This window comes from Acipenser ruthenus, chromosome 19 (genome assembly GCF_902713425.1).
Source record: "Acipenser ruthenus chromosome 19, fAciRut3.2 maternal haplotype, whole genome shotgun sequence".
NCBI classification, from domain to species: domain Eukaryota; kingdom Metazoa; phylum Chordata; class Actinopteri; order Acipenseriformes; family Acipenseridae; genus Acipenser; species Acipenser ruthenus.
The window spans coordinates 17962521-17985778 of NC_081207.1; the positions used below are offsets into that span (position 1 = coordinate 17962521).

A 23258-nucleotide genomic window follows, 5' to 3' on the forward strand; every position below is an offset into this window, starting at 1 on the left:
CGCCCCAGCGCCATCAACATCCTTACCTTCAATAGACCGGACCTGCCCCCAAGCGTGCACTAGTGACGGGTCATTATGTTGGCCCCACACTATGTCCGCGCTTGAGTACCACATGTCCGGTATATTGAGAGGGGCCGGAGTAGCATCTGCCCTGGATGGCCCAGTAACCTCGCCCTCTCAGTCACACTGCGTTCCGACTCCCTTTGACTGGCGTTTGTTACCATTCAAGCACTCTCCCACCAGACCCCAGCCTTGTCTCAGTGATGCTCCCTCCCATTTTGCGGTCCTTCTCTCTTTATTTGTTTTTCTAGGACGGAATATGGGAGAAAACATTTCGGCTTGAAAAGGAAACACATCACCAATTTGTTCCTTTTTCTTTTTCCCTGCCATGTTTACGTGTGCGGCTGAGACTGCCATTATTTGCATTAATTCTTTAAATTTTGGCCAGTCTTGGCCCAGAATAACTGGATGTGGCAACCTTTCCGCCACCCCTACTACCAGGTGACGTTTTATCGGTCCTACCGATAAATATACTTTTAGTGTCAGGTATGCCGCCGTGTCTCCATGGATACTCCAGCCCCTTTTATGCGATTATGCATGACCCCTTGGTAAACGATTGCAGCTGATTCTATTGCCTGCAGCTGCTACCTCGTTTACCTTCCAGGTCAATACATTCTTGCACTGGAGTCTCATCTTTTTCCAGGCTGATTGACTTCCCGACCCAGGGAATGAACTGTCAGGACAACCTGTCCAAAGCCTTTCCCTTTCGCTAATTTGTATCCTCACAGGTCGAGAGGGAGATTTACAATCAGAACTCATTATATTTCCGTCACTTGGTATTGTAAAGAATTTAATTTTATAGTCATGATACAAATTGCGTGTGTTCATTACAATTTTGACATACTACTTCAATGGACAAAATCCCTGTAAATTCCTTAAGTGAATACAGATTCACTGAAGCATTAATCATTAATGGCTAATCAATGTTTTTTTTTTCATTTTCCAGGGAAATGGAAAGAGAAGGCTTAACATTTAATAATTCAGAAGTAAACAGGAATTAAAAAGCATTCCATTAGCAACGCAGATAAACATCCTTAAAGGAAATAATGGAAAACAGCAGTAGGTTTGAAACACCCACCAATGTCTCGCTGGTTACTGGCACGGACTCTGTGTTCAGGTCCATTGAATACAAAACCATCTCTGTGTTTCTGGTGCTGCTCATCTGTGGGATAGGCATCATTGGCAACATGATGGTGGTCTTGGTGGTCCTCACCACCCGTCACATGCGTACCCCCACAAACTGCTACCTTGTGAGCCTGGCCGTGGCTGACCTCATGGTGCTGGTGGCGGCTGGGCTGCCCAACATCTCAGACAGCCTCTCTGGGACCTGGGTCTATGGGCACGCTGGCTGCCTGGGGATAACCTACTTCCAATACCTTGGAATTAATGTATCCTCCTGTTCCATCACAGCCTTCACTGTGGAAAGGTAAGTCTTTCCCCTACTATGAACAGAATATGGAAACAGAACTTTCTTTAACCTACTGTAGTAGCCAGACATAGTCTTTTAAAACGAAAATACATGTTTGCTATTACATGTCTTTCTTTCAAAACTTCATGTTTGAGGTCCTATGTTCAAAACAGGTAAGATTTATGGAATTATTTTGTTAGCTGTCCGTCTAACATGTCCGCCTGTAACACTAGTGGATGTAAGAAATAGATAAATTAGATAATGAACTACTTCAGGGTCTGGATGGAGGTTTAATTGGTTCAATCAAACAATTTAGGAGACAGTGTGGTCCAGTGGTTAAAGAAAAAGGCTTGTAACCAGGAGGTTCCCGGTTCAAAGCCCACCTCATCCACTGACTCATTGTGTGACCCTGAGCAAGTCACTTAACCTCCTTGTGCTCCGTCTTTCGGGTGAGACGTAACTGTAAGTGACTCTGCAGCTGATGCATAGTTCACACACCCTAGTCTCTGTAAGTCGCCTTAGATAAAGGTGTCTGCTAAATAAACAAATAATAATAATAATAATTATAATAATAATAATTTAGAAAAAGGTTGGAACAAAGGCCAGGACTGAAAGGGCCAACTTTGGCCACCCTTGACATTGTGGTATTTCTTACATCAAGGGGGACAGGTTAATGGTTAAACTGGTGTACCATATGTACTTTGAGGTTAGACATGATTCTCTGAGCTCTATTGAGACCATAGAAATTTGAAGACATGTAATGGCTGAAACAGAAAATGTTACAAAGTGAAACCAGAAATATTGCATACCTTAGCACATACACCTGCTTTATCTGGTAGCTGAATATTGCAGTGGCGCTGCTATTTTTGATGTTTCTCTTAAAGTCAGATTCAAAGGAATGGTTTTTAGAATGTGATCCTACACGATTTACTTAAAATAATCAACATCAGGATATAATAAAAATACATTAAAAAATTACATAAAAAAATCATGACATGAGAGCACACTGTAACACCTCTGCTTGTCACTCTCAATTTTAAAGGTACATCGCCATTTGCCATCCAATGAGAGCGCAGACGGTGTGCACAGTATCAAGAGCCAAGCGTATCATCGCCTTTGTCTGGGTCCTGACCTCAGTCTACTGCATGTTGTGGTTTTTCCTGGTCGACATCAACGTCAATAAAGACAACAACATCGAGTGCGGGTACAAAGTGTCTCGGGATCTCTACCTGCCCATCTACCTCATTGACTTTGCCATCTTCTACGTCACCCCCTTGCTTGTGGCCATCGTGCTTTACGGGCTGATCGCGCGCATCTTGTTTCTCAACCCCCTCCCAAACCGGGCTGACACCACCACTGAGCGCTGGGGAGGCAAGAGTGGAAAGCAGAGGAACGGATCGGAACCAGGCAGCAGTAAAACCACCAATCGCCCTCAGACCAAGAGAGCACCCTCTTCAAGAAAACAGGTAGAGATTTTAAACTCTCCCTTGGACTAGCGGTGTAACGATACAGTAAGGTCCGAAGTGTATCATGATACACTGGTTACGATATGGGTTTACAGGGTGGCGAATGTCTATGAATGAGTATAAGTGAACTGACCAAGGCTGAAAGACAAGGTCTGTTTTTGTGCTACGACGGTATACACAGATGCTCGCAGTCCTATAGCTCTTTTATATACTGTTTTAATGTTAATATACAGTACAAGTTGTTTTTTTTAAAACAGCTACATTTGTATTATATGCATGAACTTTATTCAATCCATTGTCATTTTCATTCAAAAGAGGGAAAAGGTTAATGAAGACAATACAGTTAAATGGCTGAAATAAAGGTGGCCATTGTGTTGTCACAATTTTGAATTGACTTTCAAGTAAATTCCAAGCCAGTCTCAGGTATGATTTTTTCAAACAGGTGACATCAACCGTATGGCTATTGAGAATAAAGCACGGTTGGAAAGCAGTATAATACGGCTGATGTCATGAATGTGGTTTCTTTTGGAAGCAAAGTCTGAATGAAAGGAAACAAAATGAGAAATTATTGTTTGGATTATATGACCTGCCTGCTACAGGTCAGGTATTTACTGGGCATTTTATGTCAGAGCTGCTGATAGGCCCCTCCAGGGAGTGACATCCTCAGTCCCGCCTACCAAGGGAATAAGTAGTCACTCTGTAGAGATCACATTCTCTTTTGCCTCTCACAATCAGGTAGGTAAGGTAGGTATAACTAACCTCTCCAGTTGCGTGATTGAGTCGTTGTAAAAGAGCTCTCACTTCGAGTTCCTGTTAATTCCACTTCCATTTTTGCTGGAAGTCGGCTTGCCACTTCCCGGAATCATACTCGGCTTCTGAGGACTGAGCTAAACGCTGCGCAACTGCTCTCTGTTAAAAAAATGTATGTTGTTTTAAAAAAATAATTAAAATAATAATGTGTGCTTCCTCCGCTGGGTCTGAATAGCCCACTGTAGAGTTGACTTGCATACACTGACCACCAACCTTGGTGCATAGGTCCAAAAAAGATCTCTCTGTCTCTCTTTCTTTCTGCATACTGTCTGCAGGCTGTGCTCCACGCCGCTGTAAGCTACGCGCTGCTCCAATTGTGTGACTACACATGGCCAGACCTATACTGTCTGCAGGCAGTGCTCCATACCATTGCATCCTAGACGCTGCCTCGGTTGTGTGACTGCACATGGTCCAGACTAGACACCCGCCCCATTGACCTCACTGCTTACGCCCCTGGTTCTCGTGCCTTCAGTGCCCTTTGTACCTTGGTGCCCAGTGCCTCGGTGCTTTGGCGCCTTCAGTGCTTGACGCTCGGTGCCCCCGGTGCCACAGAGCCTCGGTGCTTCAGTACTTCAGCAGCCTTGGTGCTTAGACACTACCTGCATCGGTGCCTTTGGTGCTCATGGAGCGAGCCTCCAACTTCCTCCAGGTTCCCTGGAAGGCAGTGCCTGAGCAGCACCGTTCCACGTTCAGACCATCGCAAACCTCAACCTCCCAGCCTTTTCCGGTATTCCCGGACTTCCTGGCACCGACCAGCATTGGCGCCGAGTTTCTCAAAACATGCAGCCCCGCTGGCCTCAGAGATTGAATTTCCTCTGCCCGGTTCAGGCATTGAGATGTTATGTGGGTAGGATGAGAGTGCTGCGTTAGTCTGACCAGCTCTTCGTCTGTCATGGTGAAAGGACCCTGGGTCAAGCTCTCTCAAAGCAGCGACTGTCCCACTGGATGTGGACACAGTGTCTACTGCATATACTAATGCCGGCCTACCCCGACCTGGGAGGGTGGCCGCGCACTCTTTCAGAGGAGTGGCTACATCATGGGCCCTCTTTTGACTGATATCTGTACTGCAGCTAGCTGTGCTTCTCCGCATACATTCACCAGGTTCTACTCAACGTGGTAGATCCCTCTATGCCTTCATTAGGCACAAGGGTCCTTGAGGTTGCACGCTCACACCACAAAGATTAGTTTGGTGGTAGAGAGACGTCCCTCATCTGCTGTCGGCTCACGCTCCCTCGCGATGGCTTTGATATACATTCCCAAAATTATTGTTCTTGGTCGTCTTCGAATTGAAAGGGTATGATAGGTTACGGATGTAACCCCGGTTCCCTGAATGAGAAGACGACCAACAAGCCTTGTGAGGTCGCATCACTACTTATTCCCTCGGTAGGTGGGAATGAGGACATCACACCCTGGAGGGGTCTATCGGCAGCTCTGACATAAAATGCTCAGTAAATACCTGACCTGCGGCAGGCATATCCCAAAAGTATTGTTGTTGGTCGTTTTCTCTTTCAGGGAACTGGGGTTACATCTGTAACCTATTGTTACAGCAAATTCAAATTTCACCACTAGTGGTAGGTGTAAGAAATCTGGTTACTAATTGACCGACACCCTGAAAAAACAACCCATTGCAACCCCATTATTATTATTATTATTATTATTATTATTATTATTATTATTATTATTATAATTATAAAGAAGTGTGCCTGAATAGTGCCTTAGTTTTGTAAGATTAATAAACAATGGTGCAAGATTCATTACAGAGCTAAATAACAAAGCAGGTTCGGGATCAGCCCTTCTAATAATACGTCACAATTATGTGTTACATGAAACAACTTTAATACATGGTTTTGAAACATAAACATTTCTTATCAGATGCCCAGCACTCAATTCCAAGTCTAGTACTGCATCTGTGGTGGACAGAAATCCACATTATAAAATCCTCACCTTCTCAATGTAATTTGGTCTTCTCAATTGATAAGAAGAGAGAGTGTGGCTAGTACTAATATAAACTGAAGCTTGGGCTGACATGGATGAAAGAGAAACCTATAATGTATTCAGTGCTCTAATGTACAATTAGTGGTGGATTGCACCTGGTCTTAGGAACACACATTTGTTTGGTTGTAGCCTATTCAGCACCTCACTCTGTTTCACTTTTAAGTGTTGATTCAGGGTTACAGCTATCAACTTCTGCTTTCAGAGTACCAATCACAGCCATTACTGTTTCAGAAAAAGATTCAGTCCCTTTGGTTTCGATCCGAATCCCTATAGGTCTTATCTAGTCTTAACTCTGAAAATATATATATAAAAAACAAGGATTAACCCATTTTGATGTACTTAGCCTTTTCATATTTATTATTATTATTATTATTTATTTCTTAGCAGACGCCCTTATCCAGGGCAACTTACAATTGTTACAAGATATCACATTATTTTTACATACAATTACCCATTTATACAGTTGGGTTTTTACTGGAGCAATTTAGGTAAAGTACCTTGCTCAAGGGTACAGCAGCAGTGTCCCATACCAGGGATTGAACCCACAACCCTCCGGTCAAGAGTCCAGAGCCCTAACCACTATGCCACACTGCTGCCCTAAAAACTACACTTCAAAATATATTAGATTTTATTTTATTTGTATTTTATTTTATATGCAACAACAAACATGTCAGTGACATTTTCCCTCTGGCATGGCTGTAAATTCAAAATTAGAGCCATCAGTAACATGACAATAGATCATTATGGCCTATATCCACTGTATGTACGTTTGAAATGTACAGACATCTTTCATATCCTCCCAGATTCTGACACTCCGGATGAAGCTTAATCACCACTGAACAAGCAGTTCTCTATATGCCCCAAATTCTGATACTCTTTAATAATTTGTGCTTCCTTTTCAAGTTGCTTCATAAACTGGATAAGCACTTCACCAGATATAAAATAAATGTAACTGTAAGTATGACATATAAACAGACAGTCAGTCAGACAGCCTTCATACACCCCCAGATTATGATTCACTAAATAACTTCAACTAAAGAAGGGTTTCTGCGAGTTTTATCACAGTTGGACAAGATGTTCTCCAGAAGTATATGTACAACTTGTGTCCAAATTAACTCGAGATTATGACATAATGTGTACGTAGTCTCCATTATATGCACCCCCAGTGATAAAAAAGGAGCCATGAAAGGGATGATGCTACCATTTGGAGTGTGATGAGGGAAGTGACACCTTTGTATGAAACACAAATCAATTATGTTATATATCAGCTACTGTATCTGTAAAAATAGCCAAAGTGGGCTTCACTGGATGTCTCACTTGATCAAAAGATATATAAACAGAAACACTGGACATACAACTCTGATTCCAACCTCTTCCTGATTTGCTACAGATTTCTTTAGGATTTGTTCTCTAAATCTTATCTGTTGATGCATACCCAGCGTTAGACAATAACCTTTTTGAAAATGCATGCCAGGAAGAGTGCTGTTGCTCCTAGCAAAAGGGTAGGAACCACTTCGCATTTCCAAAGGGTGCATCTGTTCTCCCGCTGACAGCACAATGAACCTCACAGCCTCAAACGGCTGCTGTCACCAAGCTAGAGATGGTAACTGCCATACAGCTAGAATACATAAAACTGGCTTTTCTTGAAACAAAAGCCTTTTTATAAAGGCAGGGAGAAATCACCACTGTATTATGAAGGCTATTGTCAAGAAGGTGTTTGAAATAATGATAACATTCTGAAAAGAAGGATGATTCATGGAAAAATATACAGTATATATATATATATATATATATATATATATATATATATATATATATATATATTGGAGCCAAAGCTAATCATTCAAGTCTTTATTTTAGGCTCTAAGGCTGTCATTGTATTGTTTTAATCACCGCCTTGATTCCCCTATATCCCTTTTCTGATTTTGAATTTGCAAAGTAGGGCCGTTTCAAAACTAAGAGTAAAGTGATGTTTACCCTGGAATATTCAATGCAGTTCTGTACTAAGGGACAGCTGCCATTGGTCGAATGGTACCATAGTGGGAACATTTTACAATTTTGAAATAAATAGTATCACAATACTGTGACCCAATACACATTGGTAATCCATTGCAGTACCATGATACCATTATTATTTGACAAGGATGGAGTTACTTCCCCATCCTTAAATAAACACAGGAGAATGAGCCTTAATAAGGTAATTGCTTGATCAATGGGTAGTTAAGGCTCCAGCCACAGAATATAAAAGAGACCGCCTTGGCTCATTAAAGGGTTGTTTTTGTTGGAGAGTTAAAGAGACCAAGAGAGAATGCTACCAGCCAGCGAACAAGGTACTCGTTTTTGTGTTTGTTTTATTTGGCCATTGTGTCCTTTCTTTTTGTGTTTTCTGTTTAACTATTTTGTTATTTAATTTAGTAAATATACGGCTGCGGCCATTTCAGCCCCGTACCTTTGTTCTGACTGCTGCTTCCTGAACCTGACGTCACCACCCACACGCCACACAAAGCCATCTGTGACAGGACCTTTTACTGCAAATAGTATCATTTATTTAATTAGAAGGAATGCCTAGTAACATAAAGCATGAATTAAAATGGTCGTCAAAGTTGTCTGTTTAAAATGTCAACTGGGCCTTCATCTCATTATCTGTCCTCCAATAATTAAAATGCATGTGCCAGTAGCCTTGGTTCAATTAGACATTTGATTGTGTTAAGCTTTAGCTGCTTACTAAAAGGTCATTGGCTGGTAGATTTTAAATAGCATCACTTTAGAAAGTCTTTTATGATTTAACATTAATCGAGAGCAGCCGGTCAGTTGGGTAATTTCCTTGAATCAGTCATAGACACTGGCACTGTAGTTTGTAAGACATAACATTGATCAAGATATTAGCCAATACATTTATGAACTTGACTTATTTACCTATGGCAGGCAACATGAGTGGGTCATTAAACCAACACTAAGGGGTCCCCGAGTGGCTCATCCAGTTAAAGTGCTGGGAGCACAGGATGAGTCATATAGCGTGGACGGCGGCAGTTTGCATCCGGGCTGTGCAAAGAGGCTGAACTTTCCCTGGGGACTCCAAAGGGGGCGTCACATTGGCTCCGACGCTCCCGGGGTGGGGGATGGGAAACAGGCAGGGATTCCTTCTCCTCATTACGCAACAGCGAACCCTACTGGCCAGACACCGAGCACATTGAGAGTGGATAAAAAGCAGGGCTGATCTCTGTTCTCCGGGATCGGTAGCCCGCCTACCTCTGCTCTGGATTGCTCTGTGTAAAAGCGATTCTGGCTTTAGGCTTGTGAGATTGGAGGACGCTCACACTCCATCAAAAAAAAAATTATAGAAAAAAACCCTAATGCAGATCTTTCTCTGTATTTTTATTGTATTTTGATTGGGAGGAAGGCCAGCTGTATTTATGCCTTTGTTAAGATAATTTACTTAAAAAGAACACCTTAAACTGTCTTTCTAGGTTTAATGGCAAATCTGAACTAACTGGACCCAGTAGGGGTAAAATTATCAAAGATAATAAATAATTGTAGAGCTTATAACCACTGCACACCTGCAATAGAAGTTCAGATGGCACTTTGCTATAAAATGATAAAAATACAGCACCAGGCATCAGTATCTAGGGTACAAAATGAAGGCTAATGAGCTGTGCGCATCCATCTTTCCAATTCAAGGGGATCTGCTTGTCAATAGTTCAGCTGTGAAGCTTGTGGAGCTATATGTGCCTGTGGAAGGGTGAGGAATTCACTGACACAGGAGACAGAAATTTGTAGTGCTAAACAGCACTCGGGTGCACTATTTATTATGTACCGGCAGGTGGCACTATAGGTCTGCCGTTCCCAGATACCAGCAATGGTAACTAAGAACGACCAACTAGACACTCGCAGGTGCCTAAGCAAATAATAATCAAAAACAGAAGGTACAAAGAAACAACGAAAATAAAACACTTTTAATCCAAACTACAAAATAAAGGTGCTACAGGTGGATCTTACGAGGCTGCTGCCCTTTTCCTGCAGCACTATGCATACGTCAGACAGTCAGGACACATTACACATCCTCCCCCTCAGAATGGCGCCATTGGTCCATTCGAAAATCCTACACCCCCATGCCTTCCTGAGAGAAAAAATCTGCGTTTTGATGCAGTTTTCCAGCTCGGTGGACTACCCTGAAGGCATAGGACTGCAGCGCCAAGTACCACCGTGTGATCCTGGCGTTGTTATCCTTCACCCAGTGAAGCCACGCAAAGGGGGCATGATCTGTAACCTGGGTGAAGTGTTGCCCCAGGAGGTAGTACCGGAATGACTTGACTGCCCATTTTACTGCGAGACACTCCTTCTCGATGGTGCTATAGTTTTTCTCGTGGGGAAGGAGCTTCCTCCTGATATACAGGACCGGGTGCTCGCTTCCCCGCACCTCCTGACACAACACTGCCCGAGACCTGTCTCAGACGCATTCGTCTGCAGGGTGAACCTCATACTGAAATCAGGACTGCACAGCACTGTCTTGCTACACAGCCTTCGTTTCAGAGCGAGAAAGGCCCTCTGACACGGCTCCGTCCACTGAACTGTATTTGGGGCAGCCTTCCGGGTGAGGTCTGTCAAGGGAGCAGCGAGCGTGACGTCTATGACGTCATCTGCTTGCGCCACTAACATCGCCTCCTGTTGCAACCAGGGCTTCAAGAGGTTGACATGATAAATGTGCTTTTCTCTCCGTCATTCCGGCTGGCAGATCTCATAGTACACCATCCCAATCCGGTTTGTAACCTCAAAAGGTCCTTGCCACTTAGCCAGAAATTTCGACTCGGAACTAGGCAATAATAGAAGCACTTTATCTCCCGGCTGAAATGTGCGTAACCGAGCTCCTCTGTTGTATTGTGTCTCCTGTCTGTGCTGAGCCTGCTGCAAATTGTCATTCGACCATTTTCCAACAGACTCAAGATATTTGCGCAGGTCCAACACATACCGGATGGTATTGGTCGAATTATGCTGCTGCTCCTCCCACATCTCTTTGACCACACCCGTGGTATCCGCCCATACAACAACTCGAATGGTTAAAACCCCATAGAAGCCTGAGGTACCTCTCTGATCGCAAAGAGAAGGGGAGGAATCAGCTGGTCCCATTAACCCACATCACTATTAATAAATCTGCGCTACATCTTCTTAAGCATTTTATTAAAACACTCCACAAGGCCATCGGTTTGAGAATGAAACATCGATGTCCTAATGGTCTTAATTCCCAAAGCTTACATGTTCTGCGGACTAGTCGAGACATAAAGTTGGTGCCTTGGTCGGTTAGTATTTCTTTGGGGATCCCGACTTGGGAAAAGACCGTTGGCAACAGATTTAGCAGAGGCGGAGCGGAGGGGAATGGCCTCGGGATAACGCGTAGCATAATCCAGAATGACCAATAGGTGTGTGTATCCAGGGGAATAGCGTGAGCCAACCGCAACAAATCCTCCTTAAAGGGTTGAGGAATGAACAATTGGTGACACACTTCCCCAGTCTGGGGTAATTTCTCAACATGGTACAAGAGATCTCAAGCAATTTCAAAGTGAGGGTACGTGGCGACGTGTCTAGGCTCGACCACCCGACCATTAACCACAGCTGCTTGGTCAAAGAGCCTGCCCAGCACGTTGTTACGTCCTTGCTTGAGTTGGAAGTCACGGGAACGAGCTAAAAAATTAGCTCCCATGGCTTCCAGCACGGGATCGGGTCGGTCCTGAGCGGAGACAGCTGAACCAGACCCCCGCACTGGCTCTGCGGCCTCCCCCCCCAGCCCTCATTCTTAGCAGCCTGGCGCGCCCATTTAGTTTTACAGGGTTTAAATTTGTGACAATACCATTCCAGGTCACGAAAGATCTCTCCAATTACTTCCTCTTTCTTAGCCAATAGGGAGGATGGGGCTGTGAGGGCAGCTAACCAATCCTTGAACTTCCCACAGTCCCGTCCCAGAACTACTGGTACTGGCAATCGAGGACACAACCCTACCTGTACTTGCGTCACCTGCTGGCCAATTATTACATTTATACTAACTTTGGGATACGAGCATACATCCCCATTAATACATTTAATATGCACCCGTCCTAATATTTGTTTCTGCCCTGGTGAGATTAGGCTCTCCTGTATTAGGGACTGACCACACCCTGAATCCAAGAGAGCCTGGATTTTTGTACCATCCACTGACACAGGAATAACAAAACCCATCTGCTGAAGTGACTGAGGTAATTGAACACACTTACCTGGTCGGCTGAGGTCACAATCCATCACGGAGCAATCTCGAGCGATGTGGCCCACCTCCCTGCACGTCCAACACCTTGGTGGACTAGTTTCTCGCCTTGGGTGGAAATACCGGAGCCATCAAAGAGGCTCGATGATAAGGTGATCGTGCGAGACCCCGGTCCGACACCGCAGCAGCCCATGGGTAACCGCACACCCTGCCCCAGTTCCCAGGCCGGGAGCTCCCGCCGCCAACCCCCATACAAAAACCTGTCTACCCTTTCCCCCCAGTCCGTTTGCCCTCTCCGGGGCCAGTAGAGGGGGTGATACGGTAGTCACACTCTTTCCAGGCAGTCTAGCTGGCGTTGGTTCCGCTGCCTGGTACTGCTCTGCCAATTCGACTGCCCGCTCCAGAGTGGCAGGTGATTGCCGCTGTACCCATAGCCGAGGTCCCGGGGCCAAGCACTCCAGAAACCGCTCTACCACGATCATCTCCACCAGCCTGGCTTTGGTATTCGTATCCGGGTTCAGCCAGCCCATGGCATGATCCTTCAGCCCATGGGCGATGGTTCTGGGATGCTCCTCCGTCGAGAAGCGCTCCTCCTGAAACTTTCGACGGTATCCCTCCGATGTGGCCCCCACGCGATTAAGGATGGCTGCTTTCAGCGTGGGGTAATCCATCATCCGGAGACAGCGTCCGCGCCGCTGCTTGCGCCTCCCCCGTCAGCTGTGGCAAGAGGTAGCTAGCCCATTGTGCCTGGGCCCAACCTGCAGAAGTCGGCATTGGCTCATTATTATTATTATTATTATTATTATTATTATTTATTTCTTAGCAGACGCCCTTATCCAGGGCGACTTACAATATCACATTATTTTTACATACAATTACCCATTTATACAGTTGGGTTTTTACTGGAGCAATCTAGGTAAAGTACCTTGCTCAAGGGTACAGCAACAGTGTCCCCACCAGGGATTGAACCCACGACCCTCTGGTCAAGAGTCCAGAGCCCTAACCACTACTCCACACTGCTGCACTACTCCACACTGCTGCATACACCTCCAGATAGGCTTCGGGATGATCCTCTGCAGTCATCTTGGTTGGCCTCTGCAATCTGGGATCTGGTCCCGCTGGCCTAGCAGCCCCCTGCACCGTTGCAGTTAGGGTCTGGCGTAGGAGATCCATCATGGCTGCAAACTGGGTGGCATCCATTTCTGCTCCTTTTCGCTGCACTGCTTTTTGAGGGCAGTGCCAGTGAATCCCCCCACTAACACCACGTGTGGAAGGGTGAGGAATTCACTGACACAGGAGACAGAAATTTGTAGTGCTAAACACCACTCGGGTGCACTATATATTATGTACCGGCAGGTGGCACTATAGGTCTGCCGTTCCCAGATACCAGCAATGGTAACTAAGAACGACCAACTAGACACTCACAGGTGCCTAAGCAAATAATAATCAAAAACAGAAGGTACAAAGAAAAAAAGAAAATATAACACTTTTAATCAAAACTACAAAATAAAGGTGCTGCACTCTGCAGTGTTTCCCCAAACGTCGCTAGCCGTACGGCCCGGGTCTCTGTCCTACACTCTACCGTTCCCTCTGCCTATTCTCATATACTGTTGGGGTCTGCCCAAGGTTTTCCCGCTCTCTATATTTTTATTTTCTTCTCTTTGGTTTTTCTGTTGTTTTCTTTCGCCGTCCACTCACAGTCTCTTAGAGCAGCGCTTCTGCTAGCTCGTTGTTGGTCTAGAGGGGCTGATCTGATCTGAGGGAACAACAGAGCATTATTTTATAGGGCTAGCAATCCCCCCAAGGCCCGCCTCTCAGCCACTCAGAGAGAGGGAAACCCAACACACCCTCTTCCCCACCTCTCCTTGTCATTGCCATGACTGACAAGCAGACACAGAAAATAAAAGCTTGAACAAAAACAGAACACGGCACTTGCGGCCAAAATAAATAGACAAAAAAAACAAACAGACATTAACAAACAGGGACGAACACTAAACACAAAACAAGCACAGTGCTGGTGCTTCCAGCACTCATAGCAGTTGTTATTTATTATGGTTATTATTATTACTTTTACCTCCTCACTCTCTCCTGTTCTTTCGCCCTGAACACACAACCCAGAGTGAGTGAAATGTGCATCTATATATACAGTTGTGCCGGGATTCAATTACTAATTAATTATTCACTTGAATCCCAGCACGTGATCTAATCTGTGCACTCCCGTGCTCACACATCAATACACTTTTAATTTGCACGTGAAGTGACTTGTGCCACCCTCGTGTCTAAATACAATTATACATTTTAAACACTCGTGCTCATTACTCACATTATATCCTGTGTACCAGCTACAATACAACAAAATTAACACACCACACACCACACACAAATAAACACAGGGGCGGGGCACATTGCCATACAGTGCCATATTAATGGAAGTTCACTATTTTCCAGATTAAACACATAGGAGGCAGTGTGGTTCAGTGGTTAAAGAAACAGCCTAGTAACCAGGAGGTCCCTGGTTCAAATCCCACCTCAGCCACTGACTCATTGTGTGACCCTGAGCAAGTCACTTAACCTCCTTGTGCTCTGTCTTTCGGGTGAGACGTAATTGTAAGTGACTTTGCAGCTGATGCATAGTTCACACACCCTAGTCTCTGTAAGTCGCCTTGGATAAAGGCGTCTGCTAAATAAACAAATAACACAGGTGTATGGTGAGCTGAATGCAAGAAGATCTTAATAGCATGCCAGCAATCTTTTAAAAGATGTATAACCTCTTATTCCACTCCAAGTTCCACTGTGTGCTTGTTCTTTGTATTCAATACTACATGTTTTTTTTTTCTTTTTTTTCTTTTTTTTTTAAATTTAGTCATTGCCAATTATTTTTATTATTTTCTCCCAATTTGGAATGGCCAATTATTTTTTTAGGCTCAGCTCACCGCTGCCATCCCTGCGCTGACTCGGGAGAGCGAAGACAAACACACGCTGTCCTCCGAAGCGTGTGCCATCAGCCGACCGCTTTTTTTCACACTGCGGACTCACCATGCAGCCACCCAAGAGCTACAACGTCGGAGGATAACGCAGCTCTCGGGCAGCTTACAGGCAAGCCTGCAGGCGCCCGGCCAGACTACAGGGGTCGCTGGTGCGTGGTGAGCCGAGGACACCCTGGCTGACCTAACCCTCCCTCCCCCCGGGTGGTGCTCGGCCAATTGAGCGCCACCCCCTGGAAGCTCCCGTCCTCGGTCGGCAAAGGAATAGCCTGGACTCAAACTTGCAACGTCCAGACTATAGGGCACATCCTGCATGCCACACGGAGCGCCTTTACTGGATGCGCCACTCGGGAGCCCCTCAATACAACATGTTTGTAATGAATCCAGTAGTGACTGGGTAACATAAAAGCCTATTCAGCTGAGCTTTGCAGGACTGATGCAAAACATGAAAGAGATGACACTCTAAAAACAGTAAGAAATTGTCCGAATGTACATATCAACATACAGAACTAGAAAGGAAAGGGGTCAGCTGTAAGGAAATGGGCCCTGCATATAGTCTACAGTTTTTTTAAATTAATTTGTTCATTAATAATAAGCAGCTAATCCAGTCCTTAGTCCTGTTTCTTGTGTGGGGCTGTGAGGTCCAAAGGCCTGCAATGAGCAATAGAGGCCTTTGGGTGAGTTTGCTATCCTTCTGCCGCACACCGCCCATGTAGCTACCCTAACTCATTTGAAGCTACTGTACGGTAATCTATTACTTTTTACAAGGCAGTACAGAGTCACATGATATAAAAATAGCTACTTGAGTGGAATAAACGAATTTCATAATCAAATATTGGACTGTTATGAAATAAAACTGAAAACATGCATGTGGATATTATTATACATATATGACATATGCAGTGAGAAAACGTTGCTATTAAAATTCAAGATGACATCTAATTATTCATTAGATTCTGGCACTTGTCAGCATAACATAAATACAAACATAAGAGCTTTAGTCAATGAATGTTCACTTATCAATTACAAAACCAATAATTGTTGCATCTCTACCGGAATAATATATCATGTGATCATGTGCAACACACATTTAATTTACATTAAAAAACCAAAGTGTATTCAAATGATTTGGTTATTGCTTTCTGTGGAAGATGGGTTTTCAATCCCAATGGAAAAACAATACTAACATAGACGCTAAAAGCAACCGTCAGAGACAGAAGTGATAAATGTACTAGAAATAAGTGTTGGGATAGACCCCAGAGGGCTTTCGTTTTGTGAATTGTATTCTTTTTATTAATGATTGTACCATTCTACAGTGCAACAATAGAGAATGTAATTACATTTATCACAAACAGACGACACAGAAAAGGGAAGTTAGATGACAGAGATACTGAACAGGAATTATGTTGCCGTGAGACATCATTAGCAAAGACGGGAGAAGGATTTAATTCTGTAATTACCTTTCTCAGAAAAATTGGTTGATACAAGGCGACAAGCAGATAGCGATGCATTGCCTCATTTTAAACTCGTAAGCAGAGGGCATATTTTCTTTTCAGCATGTAGTCCTTCAAAAGTTACAAAGAGAATACAGGACTGGGAACCACGCAAGGCAACATATATATATATATATATATATATATATATATATATATATATATATATATATAGCGGGTTGTGAGAGACGGCAGGGAGGGGGTTAAAACCTCCCTGCAAAGAAAAAAAGGGAAAAAAAACATGTGAAAATGCACCTTTTTGTTGGATTTGTGTTGCTGTATTGTTTCATTTGCTAATGCTAATTGATTTCTTAATTGTTTTATTGTTTAGTTTAATTGTTTTATTATTGATTATCATCCTCACCTGGGCGTTATTGGGGAATTAGACCCAGGTGAGGGGTTCAAAAGGGGAAGCAGGCAGTCTGCTGGGGACGGCTGGATAGAGAGAGGCAGATGAGGTGCTCTGCTTCTGAAAAGTCGTGGGAAGTAAGTGTTGGGTTTTTGTGTGTGTGCGACAGGTAAACGGCTTAGCCGTCCTGTGAGGTAGTCAGGGAGTACCTGTTTAGTAAGCGCTCCAAGACGGAGTTAGGTTTTTGTTTTGTGTTTTGTTTTATTTTGTGTGTATTAAAAAAATAGCGCGTCAGCGCTGGAAAAATCTACTTCTTGTGTGCTGGGTCGTATTCTTAAAGGGGCAACGAACCCGAGTGGGTCCAATCGTGTTACAATATATATATTGTAAACGATTGCCACCCACTCGGGTTCGTTGCCCCTTTAAAAATAGACCCAACACGAGAGAAATGGATTTGTTTAAGCGCTGGTGCGCTATGTTTAATAAACAAAAAAAATAAACAAAATACAAAACAAACACCTAGCTCTGTATGAGCACTAACTAACACACAGGAACTCCCTGACTAACACGGGACAGCTACGCTGTTTCCCCGTCCTCACAAAACACACTGGTTTGAAACAGCACTTTATCTCACGACTGCCAGGAAGCAGAGTACCCCTTTCTGCCTCCTTCTCCTCAGCAGCCTCGAGCAGACTGCCTGCTCTCCTTTTAAACCCCACACCTGGGTCTAATTCCCCAATAACGCCCAGGTGCGGATGATCATTAATAAAGCAATTAAACAAAACAATAAGCAATCAATCCAAACAATTAACAAAAAGGTGCATTTCTCTCGCAGGGAGGTTTTAACCCCCTCCCTGCTGTCTCTCACAACCCGGTATCTTACACATCCCCCCCCTTTACAAGACACAGGCCACGAAACGGCCACCTCCTCCCCTAAAACACAACCACCCACCCTCGAGTCCACAAATGTCCATTTTCGCCCTCTTCCACGGGCGAACTCGAGGGTGGATCGGTCCACGTCCCGGCTCAGCCAAGTAGGGACCGCGCACCAGCAACGAAGGACCCCAACGGTTTGACAGGGGCGACCAGAACGACAACCGGGGCACTGGAGGCTGCAGCAGCGGGCAGAGGTCTGCAGCTGGGACCCAGTGCAGCGACGTCCGGTCAGCAAGGGGGAGCGAAGCAGTGACCAGGGGGAGCGTAAGCGACGTCTGGGAGCAGCGCAGCGACGTCTTAGTGTCCGAGAGGAGCGGAGCAGGGGACCAGGTGCAGAACTGTGCCCGATTCTGCCGACTCCTGGGCTCCAGGTCTAGTGACGGGAGGTCCAGGCTAACCGACAGGGTGTCCAGGAGCAAGGGGTGAGGGACCGGACGCAGCGACGCCGGACTGGATCGTAGGGGTGGTGGTCGGGGCTGTGGTGGAGGTATGCTTTTCACCTCCTCCCTGGGCTCCGGAAGCGGCGGCTCCTCCCCTCTGGGCTCCGGCAACGGCGGCTCTTCCCCTCTAGGCTCTGGCAGCGGCAGCTCCTCCCCTCTGGGCTCTGGCAGCGGCAGCTCCTCTCCTCTGGGCTCCGGAAGCGGCGGAGTTACCCATACCCGCTCCCACTTCTGGAGCAGCAGGTCTAGCTCTGTGGGCTCCGGATCAGGTAGCCCCCAGTCCTGTCTCCACTCCTTTATCTGCTCTTTCTGAGCAGCGGTGTTCCGATTGACCATTTCAATCAACTCCTTTAAATCCATTATTTTTTTTTTTTTGGGTCGTAGGGGCGCCCACACACGCTGCCACCAAATGTAAAAGATTCACCACTCTCGGGTTCGTTGCCCCTTTAAAAATAGACCCAACACGAGAGAAATTGATTTTTTAAGCGCTGGTGCGCTATGTTTAATAAACAAAAAAAATAAACAAAATACAAAACAAACACCTAGCTCTGTACGAGCACTAACTAACACACAGGAACTCCCTGACTAACACGGGACAGCTATGCTGTTTCCCCGTCCTCACAAAACACACTGGTTTGAAACAGCACTTTATCTCACGACTGCCAGGAAGCAGAGTACCCCTTTCTGCCTCCTTCTCCTCAGCAGCCTCGAGCAGACTGCCTGCTCTCCTTTTAAACCCCACACCTGGGTCTAATTCCCCAATAACGCCCAGGTGCGGATGATCATTAATAAAGCAATTAAACAAAACAATAAGCAATCAATCCAAACAATTAACAAAAAGGAGCATTTCTCTCGCAGGGAGGTTTTAACCCCCTCCCTGCTGTCTCTCACAACCCGGTATCTTACAATATATATATTGTGATAAGATTGCAACTCACTCGGTTTGTTGCCCCTTTACAGATTGACCCAGACACAGAAATTGGGGGTTCAGCGCTTCCGCGCACTTTTAATAATACAAATAATAAACAAAATACAAAACAAAAAAAAATACCTAGCTCCTTCGGAGCGCTAACTAAAACTCGGGAACACCTATACTATAAAGTGGGACGGCTAAGCCGTTTCCCCACTAAACAAAACCCACAGACTAAAACCACACAGGTTTGACACGGCACTTACTTCAGTTTTACTGCTCGGAGACAGAGCACACCATCTTCCTTCTTCTACTCAGCAGCAATGAGCAGACTAGCTGCCTCTCTTAAATACCCTGCACCTGGTCCTAATTTAACAATAATTACCAGGTGCAGGGGATAATTAACAATAAACCATTTAACAAACAAATGTGCATTCTCACATGTTTCATGCAGGGAGGATTAACCCCCTCCCTGCTGTGTTACACTTCCCCCCCCTTAAGTGCACAGCACTGATCGGCCATTCCAAGGCCACATTTCCCCCCCCCTTTGAAGTCCGGTGTCCAGCGGAAGGGACCGCGATCCGGCGAGTAGGGACCCAAACGGCTTGCCAGGGGCGACCGACGCATATGCCGGTAACCTGGACGGTGCAGCAGCAGGCAGAGGTGTGAGCCACGGGACCGGCGCAGCGACCTCTGAGAGTCCAGGGGGAACACAGCGGGAGGAAGGGGGAACGCCAGTGACGTCACACGACCGCGTCGTGACGTCTGCGGTTTCAGGGGAAGCGGAGCAAGGGACCAGGTGAGCAACTGTGGCTGGTGGTGCCCCGACCTGGGCACGAGGTCGAGCACAGGGAGGTCCATGCACTCCGGCAGGGTGTCCACAAGCACGGGGCAAGGGACCGTGCCCGGCAGCACCGGACTGGTTTCCAGGGGTGGTGGTCGGGGCTGTGGTGGAGGTGACTCCCTCACCTCTTCTGGTTCCCGAGACGGCAGCTCCAGCCCCTCTGGCTCCCGAGACTGCAGCTCCACCCCCTCTGGCTCTTGGGTTGGCAGCTCCACACCTTCTGGCTCTTGGGTTGGCAGCTTCACCCCTTCTGGCTCTCGGGACAGCTCCAGCCCTTCTGGCTCTTGGGACAGCTGCTCCACCCTCTCTGGCTCTCGGGACGACTGCTCTACCTCCCATTTCTGGAGCAGCAGGTCCAGTTCTGTAGGCTCCCGCTCCGGCAAGCCTAACTCCAGATTCTCCACATTCTGTTCTGCTCCACTTGAGCAGCGGTGTTACTGTTGATCCTCTTGTTCAATTCCTTAAAATCCATTCTTTTACTGGGTCGTAGGGGCACCCACAGCTTCTGACACCACGTTGTGATAAGATTGCAACTCACTCGGTTTGTTGCCCCTTTACAGATTGACCCAGACACAGAAATTGGGGGTTCAGCGCTTCCGCGCACTTTTAATAATACAAATAATAAACAAAATACAAAACAAAAACAAATACCTAGCTCCTTCGGAGCGCTAACTAAAACTCGGGAACACCTATACTATAAAGTGGGACGGCTAAGCCGTTTCCCCACTAAACAAAACCCACAGACTAAAACCACACAGGTTTGACATGGCACTTACTTCAGTATTACTGCTCGGAGACAGAGCACACCATCTGCCTCCTTCTACTCAGCAGCAATGAGCAGACTAGCTGCCTCTCTTAAATACCCTGCACCTGGTCCTAATTTAACAATAATTACCAGGTGCAGGGGATAATTAACAATAAACCATTTAACAAACAAATGTGCATTCTCACATGTTTCATGCAGGGAGGATTAACCCCCTCCCTGCTGTGTTACAATATATATATATATATATATATATATATATATATATATATATATATATATATATATATATATATATATATATATATATATTGGATAGATAGATAGATAGATATATTGCAAGAAGCAAAAGCAATGAGGATTAAGTGCTATGGAGTGAGTTGTTATCCTGTTCTCATTTTGATTTCAAACTGTGTATGTTTGTTTGGTGCTGAGACAAGCCCCTGGGCATAGAAAACACATGTTAAAGAGGTAGTAGATTCAAATATCAAATCATTTATTTTTTTACTTTTTTAATTATGTTGTGCGGTTATGGGTTCTGTTGATCCAGTATTGAGTTATTATCATTTTTCTCTATATCTGCCTTTACCTGACCGGAAAATTGTCTGGAAAATTCCAACTGTCCACAACAGACTTCCTCATTCCATTAAAATCATGTGATGAAGTAACCTTTCAACTTGGCTGGTCACACCTGCTCACCCTGTCCCATGGTTTTAATGAAATTAGGAAGTCTGTTCAGTCCCAGGAAGTTAGGATTCTCAAAACAAGCTCAAGGCAAGTTTAAAGCCAGGTAAAGATAGATATTGAGAAAACACTATAATAACTCAATATTGGAGACCACAGGACCACTGTCAATAATTGCAAACATCATATAAAGACAAAGGATAAGGTGGAACAAATGTATAAAAGGACTTTCGAAGCTACAGCTATGGCCAAAAGGTTTGCATAACCTAAAATTTTAAGATTGAGACATAATAATAATTTAAAAAAAAACCTATATGAACATAATTTAGATCTTTTATTTAACAAAACAAAAAGGCATGTCCACTAATACCTTCATCTACGTTTGCTATGAAGGCATTCAGCTGGATTAAATGTCAAGTTTACTTTCTGATGCCACAAAATGACACGTCAGGGATGTTTACACAATCTCTCGCACACAGGTGTGCTGCATAAGGAAGGGGTTTTAAAATGACATGATGTGTTCTCTTCATGTTTTTCTTCTTATTGTTCATTCTGAATCAGGTCACTAAAATGCTGGCTGTTGTGGTCATCCTCTTTGCCTTGCTGTGGATGCCCTATCGAACCCTGGTCCTCGTCAACTCCTTCATTGAGAAGCCCTATCTGAACACCTGGTTCCTCTTGTTCTGCCGGATGTGCATCTATGCCAACAGCGCCAACAATCCTGTCGTGTACAACCTCATGTCCCAGAAATTCAGGTCGGCTTTCAAGAAGCTGTGCAAGTGTGGAGAGGAGGAGACACAGAGACGCACCATGTACTTGACGCCGGTGAACTACAGTATGGTGAGGGACACAGTGACCAGGAGCCCTGAGGTGAACGGGAAGAAAACAGATAAAAAACAGGAGGCTCAAGGAAAAGGGGGCCCTTCCCAGAAGCTGCAGGACACCGTCAGTATAGACGAGGAGGTTTACTTCAGTGTGGTTTAATACTTCTCTCTTTTTTATGCAGTAAAACAGCCTAGGTGTCTATTAGCAACACACAGTGCTGCCTAGTTAACCATCGATATTAGTTTGAACAAAATGAAATTGGCCAATCTTAGACAGGCAGGCAAGTGTTTTCTCTATTTTAAAAGCAAGCAGCTTCACATTTATTTAGCCATCTTCCATTTGTGCTGCCTCTTTCTCTTTTATGATGTGCATAATCATTCTCAGTAGTACTTATTGCAATTACTCAAATACTGTGGTTTATTTTTTGATAAGTCATTTCACTTGAGTTCAGGAGCTGCTCTTCAGTTGCCTGTCATAGTTATATGTGGTACTGGCACTTACTAATATTAAGACACGTTTGCTGCTCTAGCTTATAGTGCATATGTCTAAGGCAACCAGAACTGATGAGCTGCTTCTGAACCCATAGTCAAAACATCTGAATAGGCTTACCAAATTATAAAAAAAAACACAATGTTTGAATAATAGCGGCAATGTGGCAATGTGGTGAGTAGATACAGGTGAGTGCATTGCAGGTACAAATCACACGGACGATTACTAACAGGTGCAAGAGTGTTTATTGATAAATTACAACAATGATCAGAGCCTTAAGGCAAAACACCTGTAAATAATAATGCTGGAAGTGATTACAGCGGCGTGTATCACTTCGGTTTTGTAAAATCCCACGGGTTTAACCCGCAACCAAAAATTCCAGTTTTATCACCCACACAAAACACAAACTACACAGACACGGTTCCTACGGTGCGTGATTTAAGTGCTTGTGGTGAAAAGACAGTTCTTAGTGGAAAGAGAAGTGCTGGTGTCCGGGTTTAATGCTGGCCTGCGACTGCAGCTCCGGATCGTGTTAGTAATCTTTTAGACAAACGGAACAAACAAACAACGTTT

General features: G+C 44.9%; 1 protein-coding gene across 1 annotated transcript; it reads left to right on the plus strand.

The window, feature by feature from the left end:
• Positions 1 to 1049: 1049 nt before the first annotated feature.
• LOC117424826 (thyrotropin-releasing hormone receptor-like) lies at positions 1050 to 22355 on the plus strand. The gene is made up of 3 exons (XM_034041535.2): positions 1050 to 1486; positions 2511 to 2934; positions 21933 to 22355. Exons 1-3 carry the CDS (start codon positions 1107 to 1109, stop codon positions 22353 to 22355), a joined length of 1227 nt encoding a protein of 408 aa, XP_033897426.1. The 5' UTR covers positions 1050 to 1106.
• Positions 22356 to 23258: the final 903 nt, after the last annotated feature.